At 40.7% G+C, this 18,134-nt stretch overlaps 1 protein-coding gene and 3 non-coding genes across 4 annotated transcripts; 3 read left to right on the top strand and 1 right to left on the bottom strand.

The window, feature by feature from the left end:
- Positions 1-436: 436 nt before the first annotated feature.
- Positions 437-1,790, bottom strand: LOC139400276 (uncharacterized). Its single transcript, XM_071145247.1, has 4 exons — positions 1,511-1,790; positions 890-1,368; positions 543-781; positions 437-463 (listed from the first exon to the last, which is right to left on the bottom strand). Exons 1-4 carry the CDS (start codon positions 1,579-1,581, stop codon positions 437-439), a joined length of 816 nt encoding a protein of 271 aa, XP_071001348.1. The 5' UTR covers positions 1,582-1,790.
- An 8,870-nt stretch (positions 1,791-10,660) lies between these two features.
- Positions 10,661-10,732, top strand: trnaa-ugc (transfer RNA alanine (anticodon UGC)). Its single transcript has one exon. It is a non-coding gene; the product is annotated as a tRNA-Ala (tRNA).
- Positions 10,733-11,274: 542 nt separating this feature from the next.
- trnat-ugu (transfer RNA threonine (anticodon UGU)) lies at positions 11,275-11,346 on the top strand. Its single transcript has one exon. It is a non-coding gene; the product is annotated as a tRNA-Thr (tRNA).
- A 1,422-nt stretch (positions 11,347-12,768) lies between these two features.
- On the top strand, positions 12,769-12,840 carry trnat-ugu (transfer RNA threonine (anticodon UGU)). The gene has a single exon. It is a non-coding gene; the product is annotated as a tRNA-Thr (tRNA).
- Positions 12,841-18,134: the final 5,294 nt, after the last annotated feature.

Raw genomic sequence — 18,134 nt, forward strand, 5'->3', positions numbered from 1 at the left:
ATAATCACCGGACTGCCCCTTTCCTAGCTCTGCATGGAACATCCAGTGTCACATCCTTGGTGACGTGTGGGGTGACATCCGGGATGACCACAGCAACATCCTCTGGAAAGGGAAAAAAGAGGATCAGGATGTAAACAAATGCAAACCGTAGCTTCTTAACACTGGCCAGTTGAAAGGTTCTGCTAAGATGTCATGACAAACGGCACCTGTCAGAGTGCTCTCTAAGTGTTACTCACCTGCTTGGATGTCAGCGGACAGAGTGGCGGAGACGGCCATCGTGAGAGTCCTTTCTTCAGGTGTGACGTCCACAACCTCCAAGAGGGAAGAGATGGGCTCTGCCTCTGTATTAGGGGTTATGTCCACAATTGGGATGGGAATTCATTCAGGTGGGAAGAAGCCAGGTTTGCCTCTGTATTAGAGGCGATGTCCACAACATTCAGGTGGGAAGAAGCCGGATCTGCCTCTGTGTTAGAGGTGATGTCCACAACATTCAGATGGGAAGAAGCCGGGTCTGCCTCTGTGTTACTGGTGATGTCCACAACCTCCAGGTGGGAAGAAGCCTGATCTGCCTCTGTGTTACTGGTGATGTCCACAACCTCCAGGTGGGAAGATGCCGGGTCTGCCTCTGTGTTAGTGGTGATGTCCTCAACCTCCAGGTGGGAAGATGCCGGGTCTGCCTCTGTCTTACGGGTGATGTCCAAAACCTCCAGGTGGAAAGAAGCCTGATCTGCCTCTGTGTTAGGGGTGATGTCTACAACCTCGAGGTGGGAAGAAGCCGGGTCTGTGTTATGGGTGACAACAACATTCCTGATGAGCTCTACTACTACAAGGAACCAAGTGGTCATCAGAACATGCATCTGTCAGAGTGCTCTCTATCAGTGCTACTCACCTGCTTGGATGTCAGCTGGTAGTGTGGTTGAAACGGCCACCCCGAGGACAGGGGGGACTGGTAGGGTGGCTGCAGGGGGCTGGAAGCAGCTCTGCACCTCGTCCGCCACAAAGGCACAGACAGAGCTCATATAAAAAGGGCTCTGGAGGTCATCCGTGGAGAAAGACTGACTGATTCTCCCGAGGATCGACCGCACAGAGTCAAAAGCAGCAGCCCGGGAGAAAGGGATGTGAAGGGAAGGGTCCTTTAACATGCAGGAGAGCTTCTCCACTACGGCCGCCACCATGCCCACGGCCATCCCACCTATTAGGATTGTGTGCTCTGAATGGTCTTCCTGAAGCCACAGGGCCAGGAGGAGCCTGGGCACCACCTCCACCACCACCTGAGATGGGCTGAGCAGGTTGCTACTGGGCTCATTGGACTGCTCGCCCAGAATGCTCCTCACAGCTCTCTCCACGATGCTGTGGACCTTAGGATCGCTGAAATCAACAAAAAGGAGAAGACAATGCTAAACGATGTGCAATGTGCTCACAGAGAACACTGTCTTAGTCTGTTTCTGCGTAGTTCCAGATGTGTAGATAAATGGATCAAGTCATATGCAGGGCAGTACATAAAACTCACATGTCAGCTGGCGAGTTGGGGTGCATGGAGCGGCGGAGCTTGCAGAAAGCCTCGTGCTCTATGTCCATCATTTTTAGGCAAGTGTTTACTTCCCAGGCCTGCAGTATGAAACAGGAAGTCCCATTAGTGTAATTTCACAACAGGTCTATTCTGCTGTGCTAACTTGTTGTTGAAAGGCTAGTAAAGAGCTCACTAACTTGTAGTGTCTCTAACTCTCATTCTCTTACCAGCCGAGCGAGGTCGTTTCCCTCCTCCAGGGTTTCCTTCCACACCCTTCAAATAAAACACTTAAACTTTCCTGGCTTCTGATTTTTCTGTTGTTTATTTTATCCACACCTCCTGGAGTGCTGCTGGTGGCAGGGAATGGCAGTGAAGGTGAGTGCTGACATGGTACTCACCTCTCCCTAAGGGATTTTTTGCCCTGAGACACCAGCCAGTTGCTCATGTGCTCCGTGGTGACATGGGGAGGGACCTGGCCTTGACTCTGGAGCAGCATAGGAAATACATAGGAAATTGTTTATTTACCTGGTAGCAGCCAAGCGTCACGTCCACAGACGTCTCATGGCGGAGGTGAGACGCATAGTGGGTCACCCTGCCAGCCACACGCTGACAGAGAGAGAATACATATTAAGGCCAAATGGAATAAGTGAAGAAAAATCTAATACTATTTCAGTAGTATTTACGTCTTACCTGGATCCAAGTGATGGACTGCACTTTGGTGGCACAGTAGGGCATGCCCTCTAGACTAAGCCAGGCTGTCTCCTTGGAGATGGCCCACACCAGTTGAGTCTCCAGGCCTCTCACCCTACTCACGTGGTGCATCCTCACCACCACCTGCTGTTGAGATAAACAACAAGACAACATCAACAAAACCACTCCAGCAATTGCTGTGACACATATCCACCAAGATCAAATGACTGACAATGTAGATTAGGATTAGCTAGTTTCAATGACACATACCTGGGATCCCCCACGCATGTAGGTGATGATGGGGCTGATGAACTGGAAAGTTCTCCAAGCTTTAACCACCGGACCGGCATTGTTCTGCACATTACAATACATTCATGTTGGAAACAGTAAACATTGTAAGCGTGATGTGACTGTGTGTGTGTGTGGGTGGGGGGGGGGGGGGTCTCTTACCCTGATCACAACAGGCCCACAGTACAGGGGGCTGAACCTAATCGGAATCAACTGCCAATTGCCAGTGGCCTCCTAAAGCAGAAAGCAGACAAGAGATGTGTTTCATGTTAAAGAGACACAACTTGAATATCTGGGATATTTTTCAAACATAAAACCCCAAACTTTCAGAAAAGTGTACCTCAAGGATAGTCTGCACATCTGGCACATCCTCAAGGATGATAGCAGCATTCTGGACATCAAGGAGGACTGGCAGTTGTGGAACATCTGGCACATCATCCAATGGCACATCCAACTGGACCTCATCCAGGACAGTTGTTTCTAAAATGAGGAACATTGGAATATAAAATAAACTATTGTTAGGACATAGAACGTAGCAAGATTGCTAATACTAGCTAGCTAGGTAGCAAAAGTTGATTGCTTAGCAACATTTACTAGAGTCAATGTTAGCTAGCAAGCTAGCTAGCTACATCATCTCTAGCACTAGCATTTTTGCCAAGTCTGAATGATAGAAATACACAACATTTCGCAAATTATAATGACATTGTTAAATGTAGTAAAAGAAGAGTTGTAAATTCCACATACCCTCTTCGAAGTCGCTGTCGCTGTCCACCTGTTGACGATCACAAACCCTGCAAAACAGAAAAAGACAAGAAAAACAAGCCACAAATGAATTTGAACAACCTGTCGACGCAGTAGGCCGCCGATGTCCACGCACTCTCTACGCCAGTCTTGAAAAGCACCCAGGCATTTTCCAGTCGATTGTTCTCAGGTCTCGAAAATCAAACAAGTTTGTTGTCAATCAGCAAACTGAAGTTGTTGTTTTCGCACAGAAAACGTTCCATAGAACGTCGGATAGATGTCTCTTGGCAACACACGTTCGAAAATGATTGTTTACAAAATTGAAAATTGTGTTGCCATAGAAATGAGTTTGGAATTCTATGATTCCGTTAAAATGGCTTGTCATCATTCTAGTGACGTTGACGCGCTCCTTCGCAGCTCAGTTGATAGAGCATGACGTGTTGCAAACATTGCTAAGAAGATGGATAATGATTTCAGGGATTTTTGTGATGATGAGTTATCTGAAATTGGGATAAAAGACTGTATTAAAAGCCTTAAGGACTATAGGTCCCCTGGAAATGGAGGTTTAATAAGCGAGTTTTATAAGGATTCAATGATAAATTGATTCCTTTCATTCTGGCTATGTTTCACAAATCAATTGGAAATGGGGAGTTACCGGCTTTCTTAAAGCAAGGTGTAATTACTTTGATTCCCAAACTTAATAAGGATACTCTTTATATAGACATCTGGAGACCCATTAGCCTGTTGAATAATGATTGGAAATTATTTGCTGAGAGGTTGAAACAAGGCTTGCATCATATAATTGATGAAGAATCTGGTTTTATGCATGGTCGACACATTAGTAATAACATCAGGTTGATCTTAGATCCTAGATATGATTGACTATAATGACCTCATCCTTGATAGTTTTCTTATGTTTGTTGATTTTTTAAAAGCTTTTGACACTGTAGAACATGAGTTTATGTTCAAAACAATACATGACTTTATATAGTGGTTGTACTAGCTCTGTAAAATTAGCTCACAGGACATCCCAAAGATTTGATATTGGCCGTGGCATTAGGCAGGGCTGCCCAATTAGTCCATTTAGTATTTTATTGGTTACTCAGATTATGGCTCTTCATATCAAGAAAGGGAATTTTCAAGGTGTTTCAGCAATTGGCATGGAATTTAAACTATGTCAACTGGCTGATGATACCACCATATTTTAAAGAGACAGGAATGAGGTTTCTAAAGCAGTTTCTTGTATTGAAGACTTTACCTTAGTTTCAGGTTTGAAAATTAATATCAATAAGTCAGTCTTATTTCCACTAAAGGATTGTGTTTTACAGGAATTATATGGTATCCCACTTAAAGATAAGGTTACTTATATTGAAATTGTTATATGCGAGGATGAAAAACAAAGGAGTGAATTGAACTTTAACTCAATTGAGAAAACAAAGAAGAAATTGAACCTCTGGTTGATGAGAGATATTTCGTTATATGGTCGGGTTTTATTATCCAAAGCTGAAGGGTTATCCAGATCGGTTTAAGTCTCATTATCACTTGACTTACCCCCTAAAATTGTAAAGGCCTTAGATAAGATTCTTTACATTTTTTTGGGAGGAACAAGCCTCACTATCTACGAAAATATATTCTCACTAAAACCCGAGAACAAGGAGGTCTTGAGGTTTTAGATTTCTGTCACGACTTCCGCCGAAGTCGGTCCCTCTCCTTATTCTGGCGGTGTTCGGCAGTCAACGTCACCGACCTTCTAGCCATCACTGATCCGTTGGTTTTGTCTACCTTCACACCTGGGACCAATCCCATCAATTACATGTTGTGTATTTAACCCTCTGTTTCCCCTCATGTCCTTGTCGGAGATTATTTGATTGTATGTTTGTGCTAGTTATGTGTTGGTGCGTGAGGGGTTTTGTACTCATTTTTTTTATTTTGGTTTTGGAGTTTTTTGTGAGCACTTATTAAACGACTCTGTTTATACCAAGTTCGTTCTCCTGCGCCTGACTTCCCTGCCACCAACATGCACCCATTACAATTTCAATACTCTAAATAATACTTTTCAAATACATTGGATTCTGAAGTATGTTAAGAAGCATAACAGTATTTGGAATTTCTTCCCTAAGTATTTATTTGACTCTGTTGGTGGTTTAAAATTTTTGCTTCAGTGTAATTTTGATATTGATAAAATCTCAGTAAAGTGGGCCAAATTCCATAAGCAGGCAATTTTAGCTTGGATGTTAGCGTATATACACAATTTTTCCCCTCACAGATACTTTTTATGGAACAACAAAGATAAACGATTTAAAAATAAGTCTATTTTTTCGTAACTAGTTTGAGAATAAATTATTTTGGTTGGTTTGTTATGGATTGTTATCAAAGTCAGGTTCATAAGGTATTAATAACCTACAAAGGCTTCAGGTTGAATTTAGGGGTGCAGGCAATGTATTCCTACAGGGAGAGAAGTCAATGCACACTGTTTGATGTCACACGGTCAAGGTTAGGCTTGCACAGATCGGGAGGACCTCAGGAATGTACCTGAGGTCGAATTGTGCTTCTCACCCTAACGATTCTCTCACTGTCACCCAAAAGCAAATTAAATTTAGGGCCAGGCTTCATTTTGGGCCTACTTTTTTCACGGTCGCTGCGACTAGACCGAGCGAGCTACGGTCAAGTTGGGCATCTCCTTGTACTCGGCACAGCCTAGAGATTATGGTAATGCCATTGAAGGCTCTGTGTGTCTTTAAGCACCGCACTTTGTCACTCCATCCTTTCTGTGTGTGTGTGTGTGTGTGTGAGAGAGCTTTTCTTTGACATCTGTTGGGAAAAATGACTGATTTACAGTTCATGAGGGTTGCCTAATCACACATATGAAGTTTTGAAAAGATCTGACCTTTTTAACCCTTCGAAACAGACACTTTGACCCCAATTAAAGGTTATGGTTGGCACAGGATGCTTAAAGTAAACACATATCCTCATTAGGGTATGCTTTTACAGAATCCTGAGTTTAAAGTCTTTACTTTAAGAACTGAAGGATTTACACAGGGTTGAATGCACAATTTCTCACAAACTGCATGTTGGGTATGGCAAAACCCTTTTAGGGTGATTTTTAACCACTTCCGGTTGCTCCAGGAAGCTTAGAATCGACACAGGTTGACCTCATTGTGGCTTGATGGATTGTCAACGAAGACAGGTTCATAAGGCATTATTAACCCACATAGGCTTCAGGTTGAATTTAGGGGAGCAGGCAATGTAATCCTATGGAGAGAGATGTCATTGCTATTTGTAAGATTAAAAAACCCTGTTTTTACTCTTAAGGGTTAATGCCACAGGGTTAAGGATATGCTTGCACAGATTGGGAGGACCATAGGAACATTCCTGTGGTTGAATTGTCCTTCTAAACCTAACGGTTCCGCCGCTGTCCCCCAAAAGCCCCTGAAATTTAGGGCCAGGCTTAATTTTGAGCCTGCTTTTTTCAAGGTTGCTTTACTCAGAGCGAGCTACGGTCAAGCGGGGCGTCTCGTTGAACTCGGCACGGTCTGGAGACTATGGTGATGACATTTTTTGTGTTGATTTCAGAGTGTCATTTTGGTGATGGTCCCTCACTGTTTAAACATATTGCAAATGTACAAAAGTCAACTAGCAAGTCAGTGTCCATCAGTCAATTAGATGTCATTCTGACACCAAACTGATACCATCTGACACCAAACCCACTTTTTCCAACTCGTTTAGAAGCCAACTATCACATATTTCAGAGCAGGCCCAAAATTCACAGCGCCTTCAGTTTAAAACATAATAAAAACGTAAAACACGTAGTTACATTCTAGCTGCGGGTCCAGTTCTAACATTATGTGTAAGCCTATGTGAGGCGACCCCGAATCCCGAGGTGCGGCTCGATAGGTCATTCGGTGCCCGAGCAACGACCTTAATTGGTGCTGAAAATCTATTTTTTCTAAATGTCGTCATTTTCATAATGGTCCAAATGAATTGAAGTTATTACAAATGTACGAGGCTGTTTCTAGGTCCGAGATCCTTCTAGAGCCACATAACTCACCGTGCACTATCGACTTGAGCTCTAGAACAGGGTTCTAACGTTTCAGAACTCTAGGTCTGACGGTTTTAGTTCGGACAAAGGTAACTATTGTAGGCTCTGTCTGTCTCTACGCACCACACTGTGTCCCTCCGTCCTAGCTGTGTGTGTGTGTGTGAGTTTTTCTTGGACATTTTATGGGATAAATTACTGATTTACAGTTCATGGGGTTACCTAATCACACATATGACGTTTAGAAAATATCTGACCTTTTTAACCAAGTGGAAACAGCCACTATGACACCATTTTATGGCCATGTAAGTAACACCATGTAAGTAAACACATATCCTGATTGGGGTATGCTTTTACAGAATCCTGAGTTTTCAGTGTTTACGTGAAGAACTGACCGATTTACACAGGGTTGAATGTACAATTTATCACAAACTGATGGTTGGGTAGACCAGGTAGACCTCATAGTGGCCTGATGGATTGTCATCGAAGACAGGTTCATAAGACATTCATAACCCACATCGGCTTCAGGTTGAATTTAGGGGAGCAGGCAATGTATTCCTATGGGGAGAGAAGTCATTCAAAACTGTTTGATGTAAACACCTTATTTTAACTATTAAGGGTTAATGCCACACGGTCACGGTTAGCCTTGCACAGATGGGGAGGACATCAGGAATGTTCATGAGGGCGAATTGGGCTTCTAACCCTAACTGTTCTCCCATTGTCACCCAAAAGCACCTGCAATTTAGGGCTAGGCTTCATTATGGGCATACTTTTTTCATAGTCGCTGAGCTCAGACCGAGCAAGCTACGGTCTAATGGGGAATTCAAGGAAACTGCCAACAGCTTTGTGGGCATCGATCCCACTACCTCATCGCATTCTAAGCGAGCCCTCTACCATTTGAGCTAATTCCCCAGCCAGTAGGTTTGTGTCCAGTCTTGTCAGGCTATGCTGTTGGTGGACTTGTTATTTTACGAGCCAGCACTTGCAGAAGCTCGGTGCATCTCAACAATTGTGTTCCATAGCCAGCGGCCGGTTGGCACAGTTGGTTAGAGAGTGGTGCTAATAACGCCAATTTCGTGGGTTAGATCTCCGTACTGGTCATGAGGTACATTTTGAGTGTCAAAATTATGAGTCACATGCGTGTATATCGTCAAGGGTGCCAAAGAATTAAGTGTAGTGATTTGCAGAAATAACTCAGTTGGGAGAGCGTTTGACTGAAGATCTCAAGGACCCTGATTCGATCCAGGGTTTCAGCATTAGTAGTTGTTCTTTCTTTATGCTCTGCTTTGGCTTTGTCTGTTTGATGTCATATCGGAGAATATGGAGTAGAAGGTGTACCTCGTGGATAAGGCGTCTAACTTCGAAACAGAAAATGGAGATTTTGAGGCATTTTCGTGGTCGTTTAATTTCATTAAATCAGCTAATATGGACATGTTTGCAATTTCCCGAAATAAGGCATTGTTCTTGTTGCTTTGAAAAGCTAAGACATTGTTATTCAACTTTAATAATCTAAGACTGCAAGGCCTGAGAATTATTATGTCTGAATCTGCACCACAAATTGAAGGAAAGAGTATCTTTGTACTTGTTAAATATCATTAGCTTTCCTCGTTCGGACAGGTTCACAACTTTGATGTCTGTTGTTGATAAGGCGTTTGACCTCGAATCAGAAGATTGAGGGTTCGACTCCCTTAGTGGTAGTCTAATTTTATTAGCTCAGCTAATTTGAACATGTTTGCAATATACCGAAATAAGTCTTGTTGCTTGGACATTGTTATTTAACTTTAATAATCTAAGAATGCAAGGCCTGAGAATTTTTGTGTCTGATTCTGCATCGCAAGATTGAGGGAAAAGGTCTCTTCTTACTTGTTAAATATCACTAGCTTTCCTCATTCGGACAGGTTCACAATTTTTATGTCTATGGTTGCATAGCAAAGTCTGTATGATGTCAAATAGGGTCGTTTAATTTCATTAGCTCAGCTAATTTGTACATGTTTGCAATTTCCCTAAATAAGCCATTGGTCTTGTTGCTTTGAAATGCTAAGACACTGTTATTAATCTTTAATAATCTAATATTGCAAGGCCTGAGGATTATTGTGTCTGATTCTGCATCGCAAGATTGAGGGAAAAGGTCTCTTCTTACTTGTTAAATATCACTAGCTTTCCTCATTCGGACAGGTTCACAATTTTGATGTCTATGGTTGCATAGCAAAGTCTGTATAATGTCAAATAGGGTTGTATCACATAGACTGCGTGGCCTAATGGATAAGGAGTCTGACTACAAATCAGAAGATTGAGGGTTCGATTCCCGTCTTGGTTGTTTAATTTCATTAGCTCAGCTTATTTGAACATGTTTGCAATTTCCCGAAATAAGGCATTGGTCTTGTTGCTTTGAAAAGCTTGGACATTGTTCTTCAACTTTAATAATCTAAGACTGCAAGACCTGAGAAATATTATGTCTGATTCGGCACAGCAAGATTGAGGGACATAGTCTTTTCCTACTTGTAAAATATCACTAGCTTTCCTCATTCGGATAGGTTCACAATTTTGATGTCTGTTGTTGCTAAGCAACGTCTGTTTGATGTCATATCGGAGAATATGGAGTAGAAGGTGTTGCCTCGTGGATAAGGCATCTTACTTCGAAACAGAAAATGTAGGTTTTGAGGCATTTTCGTGGTCGTTTAATTTCATTAAATCTGCTAATATGGACATGTTTGCAATTTCCCGAAATAAGGCATTGTTCTTGTTGCTTTGAAATGCTAAGACAGTGTTATTAATCTTTAATAATCTAATATTTCAAGGCCTGAGAATTATCGTGTCTGATTCTGCATCGCAAGATTGAGGGAAAAGGTCTCTTCTTACTTGTTAAATATCACTAGCTTTCCTCATTCGGACAGGTTCATTCGGACAACTTTGATGTCTACTGTTGCTTAGCAAAGTCTGTATGATGTCAAATAGGGTCGTTTAATTTCATTAGCTCAGCTAATTCGTACATGTTATGCAATTTCCCAAGACCTGAGAAATATTATGTCTGATTCGGCATCGCAAGATTGAAGGAAAGAGTATCCTTGTACTTGTTAAAAATCACTAGCTTTCCTCATTCAGATACATCATCAACTGCTCATCTCTCACTCCAGTGTTAATTTGCTAAATTGTAAATACTTCGCTACTATGGCCTATTTATTGCCTTACCTCCTTTCGCACGCACTGTATATAGACTTTCTTCTATTGTGTTATTGACTGTACGCTTGTTTATTCCATCTGTAACTCTGTGTTGTTGTTTGTGTTGCGCTGCTTTGCTTTATCTTGGCCAGGTCGCAGTTGAATATGAAAACTTGTTCTCAACTAGCTTACCTGGTTAATTATAGGTGAAATTAAAAAAAAAAAAAAAAAGGAAAGGGGATGTAGCTCAGTGGTAGAGCGCATGCTTTGCATGTATGAGGTCGTGGGTTCAATCCCCAGCTTCTCCATTAAAATTTTTGCAATGGCCCATCTCCTACTTTCCAGAATGTTGAAATTCTCAGCAGGAAACAGAGATGTGCTAAATAATTTGCTCTTGTAATCTGAAGAACATGTGTTCAATCCCTGTTCGTACATTTATGGAAGAGAAGTGGCATGGTTGCCAACTTCAATTGCATCATTTTCAAAAACTGAAGTTCATGGGTTAGATGACTGTCCATACTTGCTTGTATTTAGAATTGCTGCTATCATTTCATTGTAGCTTCAATGGAGTGGTGTATATAAAAAGTACATTGTATTAATATTGCATTTTATCTGCAAATAAAATGGGATCGAAGCTCAGAGGGGGAGTGCATGCTATTTTAGTGTGAGGTCCTTGGTTCAATCCCAAGGTTCTCCACTGAGTATTTGTGTGCCAAATTCACATTACACAACTCCTACTTTTCAGAATGTTAAAATTCTCACAGGAAACAGAGATGTTATTTGTGTGCCAAATTCACATTACACAACTACTACTTTCCAGAATGTTGATAAATATCTTGCAGTATAGAGTGGCATGGTGGCCAAGCGGTAAGGCGTCGGTCTTGTAAACCGAAGATCATGGGTTCAAATCCCATCTGTACCTTACTGAAAGATAGCTGGTACCATGGGAAGGTTCTTTCACTGGAGGACTTTGAAGAAAAAAAAGTTTCCTCAAAATGGCAACCCTGCTATTATATAGTAAAGGGATGTGCCTCTACGGTAGAGCTAATACTTGAAATGCATGCGCTCTGAAGTTAATCCCCAAATTCTCTGATGAGTATATTTAGTTGTGAAATTAGCTTTTGCACAACTCTACTTTCCAGAATGTTGACATTTTAAGAAGGAAATAGATGTGCTAAGTCATCTGTTTTTGTAAACTGAAGCACATGGGTTCAATCCTGGGTTCAAGCCTTGTTCGACGTTTATGGAAGCTTTGTATTGAATTGTAGCGAGGGCCAGCCGACTAGAGCATACAGGCCACTACGACCTGTATGCTCTAGTCGGCTGGCCCTCGCTACATATTCGTCGCCAGACCCACTGGTTCCAGGTCATCTTTTTAGTCTATGCTAGGTAAAGCTCCGCCTTATCTCAGCTCACTGGTCACGATAACAACACCCACCCGTAGCACGCGCTCCAGCAGGTATATCTCACTGGTCATCCCCAAAGCCAACACCTCCTTTGGCCTCCTTTCCTTCCAGTTCTCTGCTGACAATGACTGGAACGAATTGCAAAAATCGCTGAAGCTGGAGACATATTTCCCTCACTAACCTTCAGTGTTGCCAACTTAGCGACTTAGTCGCTGTATTTAGCAGGTATTCAAACCCCTCTGAATACTTGCAGACATTTTAATTTTACTCACCTTTTGTCTCTTCCACAATGTTATTCCTCACTCCTACAGTGTCCATCACAATTACATGCACATTGACAATTATGCAAATTAGGTGATGACATCATTTAGCAACTTTTAGCGACTTTTAGGACAGCCAAAATTTTTGCAATGGCCCATCTCCTACTTTCCAGAATGTTGAAATTCTCAGCAGGATACAGAGATGTGCTAAATAATTTGCTCTTGTAATCTGAAGAACATGTGTTCAATCCCTGTTCGTACATTTATGGAACAGAAGTGGCATGGTTGCCAACTTCAATTGCATCATTTTCAAAAACTGAAGTTCATGGGTTAGATGACTGTCCATACTTGCTTGTATTTAGAATTGCTGCTATCATTTCATTGTAGCTTCAATGGAGTGGTGTATATAAAAAGTACATTGTATTAATATTGCATTTTATCTGCAAATAAAATGGGATCGAAGCTCAGAGGGGGAGTGCATGCTATTTTAGTATGAGGTCCTTGGTTCAATCCCAAGGTTCTCCACTGAGTATTTGTGTGCCAAATTCACATTACACAACTCCTACTTTTCAGAATGTTAAAATTCTCACAGGAAACAGAGATGTTATTTGTGTGCCAAATTCACATTACACAACTACTACTTTCCAGAATGTTGATAAATATCTTGCAGTATAGAGTGGCATGGTGGGCAAGCGGTAAGGCGTCGGTCTTGTAAACCGAAGTTCATGGGTTCAAATCCCATCTGTGCCTTACTGAAAAATAGCTGGTACCATGGGAAGGTTCTTTCACTGGAGGACTTTGAAGAAAAAAAAGTTTCCTTAAAATGGCAACCCTGCTATGATATAGTAAGGGGATGTGCCTCTACGGTAGAGCTACTACTTGAAATGCATGCGCTCTGAAGTTAATCCCCAAATTCTCTGATGAGTATATTTAGTTGTGAAATTAGCTTTTGCACAACTCTACTTTCCAGAATGTTGACATTTTAAGAAGGAAATAGATGTGCTAAGTCATCTGTTTTTGTAAACTGAAGCACATGGGTTCAATCCTGGGTTCAAGCCTTGTTCGACGTTTATGGAAGCTTTGTATTGAATTGTAGCGAGGGCCAGCCGACTAGAGCATACAGGCCACTACGACCTGTATGCTCTAGTCGGCTGGCCCTCGCTACATATTCGTCGCCAGACCCACTGGTTCCAGGTCATCTTTTTAGTCTATGCTAGGTAAAGCTCCGCCTTATCTCAGCTCACTGGTCACGATAACAACACCCACCCGTAGCACGCGCTCCAGCAGGTATATCTCACTGGTCATCCCCAAAGCCAACACCTCCTTTGGCCTCCTTTCCTTCCAGTTCTCTGCTGACAATGACTGGAACGAATTGCAAAAATCGCTGAAGCTGGAGACATATTTCCCTCACTAACTTTCAGTGTTGCCAACTTAGCGACTTAGTCGCTGTATTTAGCAGGTATTCAAACCCCTCTGAATACTTGCAGACATTTTCATTTTACTCATGTTGTAATAACATATTAAAACATGTAAGGGAATACCCCCCTGATTTGTACAAAAATGAATGTCAAAATATTGGCATTGGACAAACCATGTACACGATGTCCAATACCACCCAAAGCGGCGTTGATTCGTGCAAAGTATATGGCAAATGCCATATGGCAATTGCCAATTGTAACACCTCAAAAATCCAACAGGGGGCGAGTGCGCTCCACCTGGGTTTTTCATATTGGAAATGCAACCCAAGTCAACATCCAAAAGAAAAATTTTGAAAAAATGATATTTTTTTCAAAAACTTTTTACCCCTTAAAAAAGTGCTTTCTGGGCCTTTTTTCGAATTTCTTTCGCTTTTTTTGTCAATTACACATGTGTAAGAACTGTATGAATATACTTTTGTCCAATTTTGATATCAAATTTTTTTTTTTTTAATTACATGCGCATAAGGCATATGTTTTGTCCATTTGCAATATGATTTCATAGGAAGTCAAAAGTCAAAAGTCAAAAATGTCAAAATTTGGTAAAAAACTTCACACATCCTTAAAAAAGTGCTTTCTGGACCGTTTTTCAAAATTCTTTCAATTTTTATGTCAATTACACATGTATAAGAACTTTATCAACATACTTTAGTCATACTTTATTATCATTTTTTTTTTTTTTTACTAGTGCATAAGGCATATGTTTTCTCCATTTGGAATATGATTTCATAGGAAGTCAAAAGTCAAAGTCAAAAGTAACGATTTTCCTCCGTGCAACTGGTGATCTGAAATGTGCAACTGGTGATCTGAAATGTGCAACTGGTGATCTGAAATGTGCAACTGGTAACCCAAAAAAAAATAATTTGATTCTATGTTTCCTTACTTTTTCAAAGTCACTGTGCATTTGCAATATGTTTTAATGGGCAGGTACCATCACGAATTTGTCATGCTATAAAAATCCTGCAGGAATGTGAAATTGACTGGCCCGATGAACTCGGGATGGCTTTGCAGTGATTCTGGGTCATCTCAATCGCTCGTTTGGGTTGATTTCAGAATGTCGCTTTTGGTGATGTTTTTTCACTATAGAATCATATTGCAAATGCACGTGCAACTGCTCACCCAAAAAAAAAATGTTTAGATTTTTTTTGTTTATGTTTCCTTACTTTTTCAAAGTCACTGTGCATTTGCAATATGTTTTTTCACTATAGAATCATATTGCAAATGCACATGCAACTGGTCATCCCCCCAAAAAAATTTTAGATTTTTTTTGTTTATGTTTCCTTACTTTTTCAAAGTCACTGTGCATTTGCAATATGTTTTTTCACTATAGAATCATATTGCAAATGCACGTGCAACTGGTCATCCCCCAAAAAATATTTTAGATTTTTTTTGTTTATGTTTCCTTACTTTTTCAAAGTCACTGTGCATTTGCAATATGTTTTTTCACTATAGAATCATATTGCAAATGCACATGCAACTGGTCATCCCCCCCCAAAAAAATTTGATTTTTTTTGTTTATTTTTCCTTACTTTTTCAAAGTCACTGTGCATTTGCAATATGTTTTTTCACTATAGAATCATATTGCAAATGCACATGCAACTGGTCATCCCCCCCAAAAAAAAATAGATTTTTTTTATGTTTCCTTACTTTTTCAAAGTCACTGTGCATTTGCAATATGTTTTTTCACTATAGAATCATATTGCAAATGCACGTGCAACTGGTCATCCCCCCAAAAAAAATTTAGATTTTTTTTGTTTATTTTTCCTTACTTTTTCAAAGTCACTGTGCATTTGCAATATGTTTTTTCACTATAGAATCATATTGCAAATGCACATGCAACTGGTCATCCCCCCAAAAAAAATTTAGATTTTTTTTATGTTTCCTTACTTTTTCAAAGTCACTGTGCATTTGCAATATGTTTTTTCACTATAGAATCATATTGCAAATGCACATGCAACTGGTCATCCCCCCAAAAAAAATTTAGATTTTTTTTGTTTATGTTTCCTTACTTTTTCAAAGTCACTGTGCATTTGCAATATGTTTTTTCACTATAGAATCATATTGCAAATGCACGTGCAACTGGTCATCCCCCCAAAAAAAATTTAGATTTTTTTTGTTTATTTTTCCTTACTTTTTCAAAGTCACTGTGCATTTGCAATATGTTTTTTCACTATAGAATCATATTGCAAATGCACATGCAACTGGTCATCCCCCCCAAAAAATTTTAGATTTTTTTTATGTTTCCTTACTTTTTCAAAGTCACTGTGCATTTGCAATATGTTTTTTCACTATAGAATCATATTGCAAATGCACATGGTCATCCCCCCAAAAAAATTTTAGATTTTTTTTGTTTATGTTTCCTTACTTTTTCAAAGTCACTGTGCATTTGCAATATGTTTTTTCACTATAGAATCATATTGCAAATGCACGTGCAACTGGTCATCCCCCCAAAAAAAATTTAGATTTTTTTTGTTTATTTTTCCTTACTTTTTCAAAGTCACTGTGCATTTGCAATATGTTTTTTCACTATAGAATCATATTGCAAATGCACATGCAACTGGTCATCCCCCCCCAAAAATTTTAGATTTTTTTTGTTTATGTTTCCTTACTTTTTCAAAGTCACTGTGCATTTGCAATATGTTTTTTCACTATAGAATCATATTGCAAATGCACGTGCAACTGGTCACCCAAAAATAAAAATTTTGGATTTTTTTTGTTTATGTTTCCTTACTTTTTCAAAGTCACTGTGCATTTGCAATATGTTTCAATGTGCAGGTACCATCACGAATTTGTCATGCTCAAAATTTTTTAGATGTATTTTTTTTTGTTTCTTACTTTTTCAAAGTCACTGTGCATTTGCAATATGTTTTAAAGGGCAGGTACCATCACGAATTTGTCATGCTATAAAAATCTTGCAGGAATGTGAAATTGACTGGCCCGATGAACTCGGGATGGCTTTGCAGTGATTCTGGGTCATCTCAATCGCTCGTTTGGGTTGATTTCAGAATGTCGCTTTTGGTGATGTTTTTTCACTATAGGATCATATTGCAAATGTACAAGAGTCAAGTGGACAAGAGTCCATCAGTCAATTAGATATCATTCTGACCACCAAACTGATACAAACTGACACCAAACCCACTTTTTCCAACTCGTTTAGTAGCCAACTATTACATACTTCAGAGCTGGCCCAAAATTCACAACCCCTTCGGTTCAAACCATAAAAAAACCATAAAACACGTAGTTACGTTCTAGCTGCGGGTCCATTTCTTATGTTATGTGTTGGCCTAGCTGAGGCGACCCCGAATCCCAAGTTTCGGCTCGATAGGTCATTTGGTGTCCGAGAAAAACCCTAATTGGTGCTGAAAATCCACTATTTTCCATGACTTGCTACGGGGTCCTTGAATGAGCTATTGGACAGAAACGTTGGGGTCTGTCTATATGGGCCGAGACGTTTGCAATGCACCTAGTCTTGCGACTCTGGGACATTTCTAAATGTCGTCATTTTCGTGATGCAAAAATGAATTGAAGTTATTTCAAATGTACGAGGCTGTTTCTCGGTCCGAGAACCTTCTAGAGCCACGTAACTCACCACGCACCATCTACGGGAGGTCTAGAACAGGTTTCTAAAGTTTCGGAACTCTAGGTCCGACGGTTCTTTTTTAGCTCCAACAAAGCTAACTATTGGAGCCAGTGTCTGTCTCTACGCACCCCAATACGTCCCTCCTTCCAAGTTGTGTTTTAGTGTGATTTTTTTTTCCTTTGAATTTTTTTGGGAAAAATGACTGATTTACAGTTCATGGGGGTTGCCTAATCACACATATGAAGTTTTGGAAAGATCAGACTTTTTTAACCCTTCGAAACAGCCCCTAAGACACCAATTATGGCACTTCCGGTTGGCACAGGAAGTTATAAATCAACACATATCCTCATTGGGGTATGCTGTTACAGAATCCTGAGTTTTAAGTCCTTACGTTAAGAATTGACTGATCTACACAGGGTTGAATGCACTATGTCTATCAAACTGCATGCAGTGTATGGGTAAACACTTTTAGGGGCATTTTAACCACTTCCGGTTGGTCCAGGAAGCTTAGAATCAACACAGGTAGACCTCATAGTGGCCTGATGGACTGGTACCGAAGACAGGTTCATACGGCATTCATAACCCACATAGGCCTCAGGTTGAAATTAGGGGTGCAGGCAATGTATTCCTATGGGGAGAGATGACACTGTAATCTGTGAGATCAAAAAACACTGTTTTACTGTTAAGGGTTAATGCCACACGGTCAAGGTTAGGCTTGTTCAGATCGGGAGGACCTTAGGAACATTCATGTGGTGCAATTTTTCTTCTCACTCTAACGGTTCTCTCACTGTCACCCAAAAGCAAATGACATTGTGGTGCAGGCTTCATTTTGGGCCTACTATTCTAATGCTCGCTGCGCCTAGACCGAGCGAGCTACGGTCAAGCGGGATATCTCGCTGAACTCGGTACGGCCTAGGGATTATGGTAATGCCATTTCCTGCTCTCTGTGTCTTTAAGCACCGCACTTTATCACTCCATCCTTCCTGTGT

Source organism: Oncorhynchus clarkii, unplaced genomic scaffold, assembly GCF_045791955.1.
Source record: "Oncorhynchus clarkii lewisi isolate Uvic-CL-2024 unplaced genomic scaffold, UVic_Ocla_1.0 unplaced_contig_1820_pilon_pilon, whole genome shotgun sequence".
Taxonomy (NCBI): Eukaryota; Metazoa; Chordata; class Actinopteri; order Salmoniformes; family Salmonidae; genus Oncorhynchus; species Oncorhynchus clarkii.

Coding starts and splice junctions, on each gene's coding strand:
- LOC139400276 (XM_071145247.1), bottom strand. CDS start 1,581: ATGATGGACATAGAGCACGAGGCTTTCTGCAAGCTCCGCCGCTCCATG. Junction 1,369..1,510: donor CCCAACTCGCCAGCTGACAT/GTGAGTTTTATG, acceptor TGTTGATTTCAG/CGATCCTAAGGTCCACAGCA. Junction 782..889: donor ACCAGCTGACATCCAAGCAG/GTGAGTAGCACT, acceptor CCCATAACACAG/ACCCGGCTTCTTCCCACCTC.